This window comes from Physeter macrocephalus, chromosome 4 (genome assembly GCF_002837175.3).
Source record: "Physeter macrocephalus isolate SW-GA chromosome 4, ASM283717v5, whole genome shotgun sequence".
Taxonomy (NCBI): domain Eukaryota; kingdom Metazoa; phylum Chordata; class Mammalia; order Artiodactyla; family Physeteridae; genus Physeter; species Physeter macrocephalus.
In genome coordinates, this window is record NC_041217.1 from 60,350,765 (window position 1) to 60,361,122 (window position 10,358).

General features: G+C 36.4%; 1 protein-coding gene across 2 annotated transcripts in view; it reads right to left on the reverse strand.

Annotated features, from left to right (window-relative positions):
• Positions 1–10,358, reverse strand: part of MPC2 (mitochondrial pyruvate carrier 2) — a 24,424-nt gene continuing 14,066 nt past the window's right edge. For both annotated transcript variants that reach the window (XM_007121638.4, XM_028488677.1), the window contains exons 3-5: positions 2,949–3,033; positions 2,458–2,569; positions 1–259 (exon numbers count right to left, since the gene is read on the reverse strand). In XM_007121638.4, the coding sequence (XP_007121700.1) occupies positions 223–259; positions 2,458–2,569; positions 2,949–3,033 (234 nt within the window). In that variant the 3' untranslated portion in view covers positions 1–222. The remainder of the gene's footprint in view (positions 260–2,457; positions 2,570–2,948; positions 3,034–10,358) is intronic.

Below are 10,358 nucleotides of genomic sequence, written 5' to 3' on the forward strand. Positions count from 1 at the left end.
TTATTAAAAGTTTGCTTTATTTTTCTGTTGAATCAAGTACTATCTCCCAATTACAGTTAGATTTTATGCCTTACAAATGTTAGCACAGTTAGCATCACCTCATTGACAGCTGAATAATAAATCAAACTAGGTCCCAGTGGTTACATTGACAACTGAATAATAAATCAAACTAGGTCCCAGTGGTTATGTCCACATCTAGGTTGTTAGGGTGATCAAGAACTCTTATTTGTTTGCTTTAGCTTTTAGTCCTTGGTTATATCTATAAAGAAAACAGAAAGAAAAAAATCATGAATCACAATAGATACATTTATATAATAGGAAGGGAATGGGAAGCATATTCCATCTCTTCTTTCTCTCTAGTCAAGAGGCTATACAGTTGTAAATACAATCTTCCCAGAGGCTTATAGGAAGAAACAGGCAGATGGGAGAGTAATCCAAGGACTTTATTTGAATCTGGTTTCCAACTGTCAAAACGTCTTAACTGACATATAGTTCCCTGTACAAAAATATTATTTTAATGTAAGAATATTTTCATTCCGGAGCTATACAAGAGTATGACAAACATGTGAATATATGTATAAAGTTTACCAAAACGTGGTCATCTAGAACTTTTAATTTTACACTCACAAAGCATCTTTCCTGAGAATAAAATCAATTGGGAATGGGCCTGTCTAATCACTAAAAATAAAATATAATTCTGTGATGCAGGCAGGCTACTGGGGTAGGAGGTTGTAACACTTAAAGTTTATTGAAACTAAGAACAATTTCTTCAATTCTCATTAATTCAAAGAAGAATTAACCACAAAGCTACAGAGTCTTTCCCTTTTACATCACCCTGGGCTTCATTTACTATTCTTCTCAGCTGAAAATAAAGTGGAAAACTGAATAAGCACAAGAAGGAACTTATTCCATGAAGCCTACCATACCTCCTAGATTTCTCAAAAGGTCCTGATTTCAAATATTCAACAGTATTTTCCTAAGTCCTCCAGAGAGTCCAACATTTATATTTCTAACTAAATCTAATCTGCTATTGTAACTGAAAGGCCAAAAATCCTTTCGTCAAACTAAACCTGAATTTCTGATATTAGAAATAATATTTCTGAATGTGGCACTAGTGTTCTCATAGTTCTACTATCATGAGTTAATATAAGGTCAAAATGAGATGGTGCATGAGAAATGTACTCTGTGAATAAAATCTCTGTACTAATTGAAGCTTATATTGATATAAGTAAGCCCTAAAAATGGTTGTCAGGCATTGTGTAGAATGAGCAAGTTTATTCATCTATGCTTATGTGCTAGAATATTATAAAAAGATTACAGAATTAAGCTACTAGTAAAGCTAGGGATGGTACAGATGAATGAAATTAAAATGTACTATACTATGCAGAATAGAATGCCTTCTTTATTTTATTTATTTATTTATTTTTTTGTGGTACACGGGACTCTCACTGTTGTGGTCTCTCCCGTTGCGGAGCACAGGCTCCGCGGCCATGGCTCACGGGCCCAGCCGCTCCGTGGCATGTGGGGATCTTCCCGGACCGGGGCACGAACCCATTTCCCCTGCATCGGCAGGTGGATTCTCAACCACTGCGCCACCAGGGAAGCCCCTAGAATGCCTTCTGAAAGGAAGGTAAATTATATAGCTCAATGTTTTCTATTTCTCTTCTGAAATCATTTAATTTTTTTTTTTTTTTTTTGCAGTACGCAGGCCTCTCACTGTCGTGGCCTCTCCCGTTGCAGAGCACAGGCTCCAGACGTGCAGGCTCAGCGGCCATGGCTCACGGGCCTAGCCGCTCCGTGGCATGTGGGATCTTCCCGGACTGGGGCACGAACCCGTGTCCCCTGCATTGGCAGGCGGACTCTCAACCACTGTGCCACCAGGGAAGCCCCATTCAATTTTTTTAGTTAGAAAGTTGTTATTCATAACATTATTTTGTAATTTAGGAAGGTTCTATGGTTCAAATCAAGACAGAGCCTTCATCTAAGCTCACTGCAGACTGTTAACCAGTCACTGACAAATAATATTAATCACTGAATTTAAAAAATTTCCAATGCTCACGGAATACATACTTTCCAATGAAACTAGCAGCCTCACTTTAAACATCATTTCCAGTACTATATAACTATACATTTAAGTCTCACTTTATTATATATAATTGAAAGTGATAAAAAGTTCATGCAGAAAATTACCTAATATATCCTAAATTATATATGTTATCTTATCTTAATAAAAGAGACTCTATCAAAGGGCTGTACATCTAGGTAACACACAGATTTAAAACCTAGGTAACATACTGCCTAACACTTTTAACTCAAACCCCCAGGCTTTCTAGAAATGTTTAATGTCTGCTTCAGGCACATCCTGTCTTAGCATTATATATGAATCTTAAAAAAAAAAGTATTGCCAGCCAGATGGCTTCTGAGGCAGATTTTTTTTTACATCTGTGGTAAGCTTACCTCCAAATACGAAAGAGCTGAGAGGCTCCGGCTGTCCCGACAAAGAAATTAACAGCAAACAGACTCCAGTTTTTGGGAATAATTACAAGCGAGTATCTTGACCAAATAAACCCTGTTGAAATAAAAATTTTTTTTAAAAAAGCATAGGTACTGCTGCAATCTTATTTGAACATTTAATATTAGAGTAAAATAATTATAAATAAGACTATGACAACACAAAGTAGGACAAAGAAATGCTATAATTTGAGACTTTAATGAAGTTGCTATAATTCAGCATGACACAAAACACTCAGTTCTTACATCAAAGGGAAATTTTTATAACCCTCCTCTGCCTTCTTTGGCTATAGTCTAATAACTTCCTAGAGTTAACACTGTTAAATTTCTTTCTGTGTAAGTGTGTGTATATGTATTTCAAACATGAAACAGTTAAGTACATTGATATAAAACAAAATTATTGAACGCCCTGTATGGAAAATATTCATTTAATTTACCTGTAGCCATCAAAACAGCAGATTGGGCTGTGCTGAGTTTTTCCGCAGGTCTGGCCATGTCAGCCAATCCAGCACACACCAACCCCTGGAAATACACATTAACACATAAGAAAGAAAAAAAGCATCATGAGTATGTAGTAATGGTTCTCAATTTTAACTAAAACACAAACTATTTCAGAGATTTTCAGACTGTAGCTATGATTTGAGTATCCATGCATTAAGAAAAAATGTATCATGACAAAAAGTTACAATGAATTCAGAAATGCTTTTTGAATTAAGTTGTATTTTGTTAATCACATTAAACAGCTTCATATATTTGAAAATCAGTAGTGTGTGTATATATTTTTTCTATAAGTATATTTGTATTTTTGTTCTACAAATGATACTTCTTTCACATAAGAATTTATATATTCTTTATGCATGTTGGGAACCACTGGTGTGGAAGATGCCTGAAAGCTATTTGTATAAATTCCTCCTTTCATGTTTTTTGCAATGTTATTCTTTTTTTAAAAGTGGAAGTGTCAGAAAAACTCTGCTATAATTTTAGTTTCTTGGTTAGATAATTTTTCTTTAATGTCAAAGTATACCTGGTCATTTCTTCTCTGGTATGTTTTTAACACTGTTTTTTATAGAATCATACCCTACCATCAGCAACACTCAGAAAGTTTAGTAATGAGTCTTCACTAGAATATTAGTTATGCTACTCTATTGCAGAGATTAGAATACATAACAGAATGATTTTTATTGATGAAAAATTCACACTTATGTAAAATAAGAGAGACTAGTACAAAGAACCCCTACATACCCATCACCCAGTCAACAATTATTGACATTCTGCCATATTTACATCACCTCTCCTCTTCCCTTTCTCCAATTTTAAAATCAAATCCTAAATATGTCATTAGAAAATATGGTTTTAAGAAATTCATTTTCAGGTTGAGTTTCTAAAAGATGCTCTTATATGAAAAATATAAATCAGCACAGGGTTTTTTTTCTCCTAAATAGAACATATGCATACTTGTGAATTTTTACAAATTTAAAACAAATCCAAATGGTTTTGATTTAATAAAGTCAGTAGATCAAGGAAGCAATGATTCTGGCTTGAAAAAGGGGCAAATAGTTAAATACTGAAGTATAAGTAGAGGTAAATCATGACCAGTACTACTTTTCTTGTTAATTTTCACCCATAGTCCTGTGATTTTCTTCCCAAATGGCTCCTAATCATCACTCTTACATTCTTCTTCCAGGTCCCAATGTACATTTTCTCCGTTGCATATCTGTTCCACTTTGGCAGGGTGGAATACTGCCGTTGTAGAGGGGAAGAAAGGGACTGATTTCTAGCATTATTCTACTCAGTCCACGTATTACTACACTGTAATAGATCTATGATGACTATAGGCTATATTCTAGCATTGTCTTTTGGAGGAAGGTAGCAGCCATGATTTTGTTTATGCTCAGAGTATACATTTTATTTTTCTGGGACATGTTAGTAATTGTGCTCTCCCACAGAGGTCTTGAGGCCCCTCTCCCACTTTTTTTTCTCTCTCTCTTTTTTTTTTTTGAAATATTTGCTTTATTATCCTCTTTCTTTATATGTATATATAGTTTTTCTGACCCATTTACAAAGAAGTTGTAGACATCATGCCCTTTGACTTCCTAGTATTTTAGTGTACATTTGCTAAGAACAAGACTATCTTCCCATTCTCTTATATACCCACAATCTAATCACAAAATTTAACATGGAAAAGACACTGTTGTCTAATACACACTGCATAGTTAAATTTTGACAACTGCCCCCAGATGTCTTTTAAAACATTATTTTTCTTGTCCAGAGTAGTTAGGTCAGGATAATACACTGCATTTGGATGTTATGCCTCTTTAGTCTTCTTCTTTTTAAATTAAAGTATAGTTGATTTATAATACTATATTAGTTTCCTTTCCTGCATTTCTAAAAAAAAAAAAAAAATCCCTTTCTAGGGGATTTCCCTGGTGGTCCAGTGGTAAAGAATCCGCCTTCCAATGCAGGGGACCTGGCTTTGATCCCTGGTTGGAAAACTAAGATCCCACATGCCACGGGGCAACTAAGCCTGCGCACCATAACTACTGAGCCGGCGCGCCTCAACTAGAGAGGCTGCGTGTCACAACTACTGAGCCCATGCACCCTGGAGCCTGCACACCACGACTAGAGAGAAGCCCACGCGCCGCGAAGGCACGACGAAGAGCCTGTGCCGCAATGAAAGATACCATGTGCCTCAACGAAGATTCCGAGTGCCGCAACTAAGACCGATGCAGCCAAAAAAAAACACCAAAACCCTTTCTACTTCTATACCACTCTAACCTCATGTAAATTACCTTATAAAATCTTACTGTGAATCTAATCTCTGCCATTTACTAGCTGGGTGACTTTGGTCAAGTTACATAACACATTGTCTTAAATTCCTCATGTATAAAATGAGAATATGAATAGCTACCCTTGCAAAAGAGATATATGATTAAATGAGATAATATGCTTCAAAAATATTTACCATAGTGCCTGGAAAATATTATTATTATCAACAACAAATAGTAGCTTACATCTTTAGAGAAGCAGAGATAAGGGAATATTAGTCTCTGTACCTTTTCCTGTATTTCTAGCCTCAGGGGCAGAAGGTCTGTGTTCCTATTCTTCTTTGTTACGAACTTTATTCAAATAATAGAACTGTAGAGTCAGAGAGTGTGTGGAGTATATCGCAAGATTATGTAAAATACTCCCTAATATGGGGAGAAAGTACCAATTATAGAAAGACCCACAGTGACTTTTAAAGGGGGTCCTGTAAGTGTTTAAGAGCCTAGGCTTTGAAGTCAAATTAGAACTGAGGGTTCAAATCCTGACTCTGTCACTTACAACAGTTCTAGTTCTTTGAACCTCAGTACCTTTACACCTTTTTTCTGGTGAAGATTAAATATTAGATAATGTATTAAATAACCCAATACAGAGAGTTTGGCATCTAGTAGATTCAAGTTAGTTCTCTGTGTTTCCATCAATTAAAAACTGGTTTTCAAATGTGTGATTCTTTCTGGCACCTGGTTATCTCCACTGGGTGGAGTAAATACTCATCAGATAGTATAAAACATTTTTTCCTTCCTTTCTTCCTCCCTTTCTTCCTTCCTTCCTTCCAATATTTTCTCCTTTAGTAAAAAAAAGTCATATGACACTTCTAGAGGAGGGCTAAAAATGAAATACCACTATAGAATATTCCAATTCCAAAATGCTTAGGGATAATAAAGTTCTCAAGATTTTAAACTGTGAATTAGTCTATATAAGTAGTTCCAGCTGGAAAAGCAAGTAGATAGACATTAAAAATCTGCAGAGATAATCTTGAAATATAGTTTGACTTATTCCTAAGGAGAACAGAGAAAAATTAGCCACACAAAATGGTATACTGTTCAAGAGTTAAATATAACCCAATCGGGAATTCCCTGGTGGTCCAGTGGTTAGGACTCTGCACTTCCACTGGAGGGGGCCTGGGTTTGATCTCTGGTCGGGGGACTAAGATCCCACATGCCATGAAGAGCAGCCAAAAAAAAAAAAAAAATATATATATATATATATATACATACACACACATATAACCCAGTCCGTACAAACAGACTATGAACAAAAAGCTCCCTCAACTGACCTTCACATAATAGTTTCCCCAGATTAGCCAATGATATCCATTCCTTCTGTAAACAAGCTAAGGATGCCCATGGCTGAATACTCATGACTAGGGGCTATTTATTCTGTATTGCACTCATGCATTTTTGCTCTAACCAGTTGAGTTATATTTTTATCAAGTCACTGTCTTTGCCTTCAAACCTGTTTATACCAGTTTTACTTGTTACTGTAATTTACTTAATTTAATGAACTAGGTAAACAGGTGAAACACAGAAAGAGGGTTGTTATTTCTATGAAAACTAAGTGACTGTTTTGGAAAGATTGAATAAAGGCAAGTTAAACTTGCTGTCAAATTTGGTGTGAACAAGACAGATATAAAAAGATGGGGTGAGGGGCTTCCCTGGTGGTGCAGTGGTTAAGAATACGCCTGCCAACGCAGGGGACATGGGTTTGAGCCCTGGTCCGGGAAGATCCCACACGCCACGGAGCAACTAAGCCCGTGAGCCACAACTACTGAAGCCCATGTGCCTAGAGCCTGTGCTCCGCAACAAGAGAAGCCACTGCAATGAGAAGCCCGCACACGGTAAGGAAGAGCAGCCCCTGCTCGCGGCAACTAGAGAAAGCCTGCGCGAAGCAACAAAGACCCAATGCAGCCAAAAATAAATAAAATAAAATAAATTTTAAAAGATGGTGGGGAGACATAAAAATCTAGCAGGTTTCTGTTATCATGAAAGTGTCTATAAACTTGCTCTGCTTTAAAGAAAACTAAACTGAAATCATGTAGGATGCACTATGGTATAATTCATCCAAGACAGGTGATGTGGAACTCAAAACCAGTGGATCCATACACAAATCAAAGCTCTGGCCTTATAGTAAATGATTGATAAATGAATATATATTTATAGTCTTTAAGTTAAAATAAAATATTTAAGGGTATGTAGTATTGCTCTTTAGAATTATCTACTTTGACCTTTATAATTAATTATTTGGCTTCAACTAAAGTGGCTAAGAAGGATTCGACCACAGTTAAATCTCGAAAGAAGTATAGTCTAAAATTCTTAATGTAGAACTTAGGTGGCTTGCAGCAGCAACTGCTACGTGTCATGTATAGGTTACCATAGATTAATTATTATCAAGTGCTCTGGGAAAGGAAAGCATAAACTAAATATCAAAAAAAGTTTCCCCACCAGAGAACAAAACACAGAAATTTCCACTGCTATGCTGTCATCAGGAGACTATGTATGATGTCAACATGAACTTAAAATAGATATTTTAAAAGGAGACAGTAGAGAAAGCACTTACGAGTATATAATACTGTCAATGTTTCAAAACACTGACGGACCAGATCAAAGAAACATCAAAGCTATTGGTAAAAATCAATAAACTTCTAAACTGTGGTAAATTTGGGGTCAGGGGTGCCCCCAATTTATTGTAAATACATTAAGTCATTCTTATTTTTTATTAATTAATTATTATTATTTTTTTTTTGCGGTACGTGGGCCTCTCACTGTTGTGGCCTCTCCCGTAGCGGAGCACAGGCTCCGGACGCGCAGGCTCAGCGGCCATGGCTCACGGGCCCAGCCGCTCCATGGCATGTGGGATCTTCCCGGACCGGGGCACGAACCCGCGTCCCCTGCATCGGCAGGCGGACTCTCAACCACTGCGCCACCAGGGAAGCCCAATTTTTTAAAATTAATTTTTATTGGACTATAGTTGAATTATAATGCTGTATTAGTTTCTGCTGTACAGCAAAGTTAATCAGTTATACATATACATATATCCACTCTTTTTTAGATTCTTTTCCCATATAGGTCATTACAGGGTATTAAGCAGAGTTCCTTTTGCTATACAGTAGGTCCTTATGAGTTATCTATTTTATCGTTCTTACTTTTTAAATAATGGTGCTAGAAACAATATTTCAGCAATTAATTCCACTTTGCAGATGTATAATTTTAAGCGTTGGTAGGGAGCGAAGAGAAAGGAAACAGTAATATATATTTCTTAATTTTTTTTTAATATCACTCTTTTAAATGCTTAGAGTATGAGAAGAATCATTAAAGATGATATATTGAAACTTCTTTTTTAAACTGATGGAAACTTTTCTCAACTTATAAATCTAAAAGGAGAACTGCTCCCTAGTTCTCTGTAAAATATAGCTCCCAACCACTAATTTACTCCAATCTTGTTGTTTTTATAGATGAGACAAAAGGGCGGAGACTGAACTTGCCTAAGGCCATAAAATTGAGGGACAGGTAATTCCAGTTCTAACATTCTCAACTACTTAGATTTACAGCTGAGTTTCTGAATTGTCTAACAATTTAAAACAGTACATTTAAGAGAATTAAAATAGCCTACAACCCAAACAAAAAACAACTTTATTAAAACTTGGGCAAAGGGTTTAAATAGATACTTTTCCAAAGAAAATGTAAAAATGGTCAATAAGCACATGAAAAGATGCTCAGCATAACTAATCATATTAGGTAAATGCACATCAAAACCACAATGAGACACCACTTCACACCCATTAGAATGGTTATTATAAAGCAACAACAACAACAAAAGTAACAAGTGTTGGCAGGGATATGGAGAAATTGATTGGAACCCCCGTAAATTGCTGGTGGAAATGTAAAATAGTGCACCTGCTGTGGAATATAGTACAGCAGTTCATCAAAAGATTAAATATATTGAATTACCATATGATTCAGCAATTCCACATGTAGGTATATACCCAAAAGAACTGAAAGCAGGTCTGGAACAGATATTGTATACCATTGTTCATAGAGGCATTATTCACACTAGCCAAAAGGTGAAGCAACCCAAGTGTCCATTAACAGATGACTGAATAAACAAAATGTGATATATACATACAATGAAATATTCAGACTTAAAAAGGAAGGAAATTCTGACACATACTACAGCATAGATGAACCTTCAGGACATTATGCTAAGTGAAATATGCCAGGCACAAAAAGACAAATACTGTATGATTTCACTTATATAAGGTACCTACAGTAGTCAAATTCACAGATAGAAAGTAGAATGGTGGTTTCCAGGGGCTGGGGAAGAGGGAAATGAGCTATTGTTTAATGGGTTCAGAGTTTTAGTTATGCAAGATAAAAAGAGTCCTAGAGATTGGTTGTACACTGATGTGAATGTACTCAACACGAAAAAAATGGTTAAAATGATAATTTTATGTGTATTTTTTTTACAGTTAAAAAAAAGCCTGCAGACGAGTAGTTTTCAAACTTTAGAAGTCATCAGAATCACCTGGAGGGCTTATTAAAACACAAATTACTGGGCTCCAACCTTATAGTTTCAGATTTAGTAAATCTGTGATGTGGCCTGAAAATCTGCATGTCTAACATATTCCTAGGTGATGCCAATGCTGCAGGTCCAGGGATGACGCTTCGAGAAGCACTGCATTAAGCTAAAACTGGCCTTTCCAACATAAAATCAATGATTTGTTATTAACAGCCATTGCAATTATTTTTCAGCTAAATGAGAGTTTTAGAAATGGAAACTCTGGCAGAGTGTAAAAGCATTGGTCTTGGAGTCATAAGTCCCATATTCTATCATTTCCCAAATGTTAATACATATACCCTTGGATAAATTCTTCTACTTTTTTTTTTTTTTTTTTTTTCAGTACGCGGGCTTCTCACTGTTGTGGCCTCTCCTGCTGCAGAGCACAGGCTCCGGATGCGCAGGCTCAGCGGCCATGGCTCACGGGCCCAGCCGCTCCGCGGCATGTGGGATCTTCCCGGACCGGGGCACGA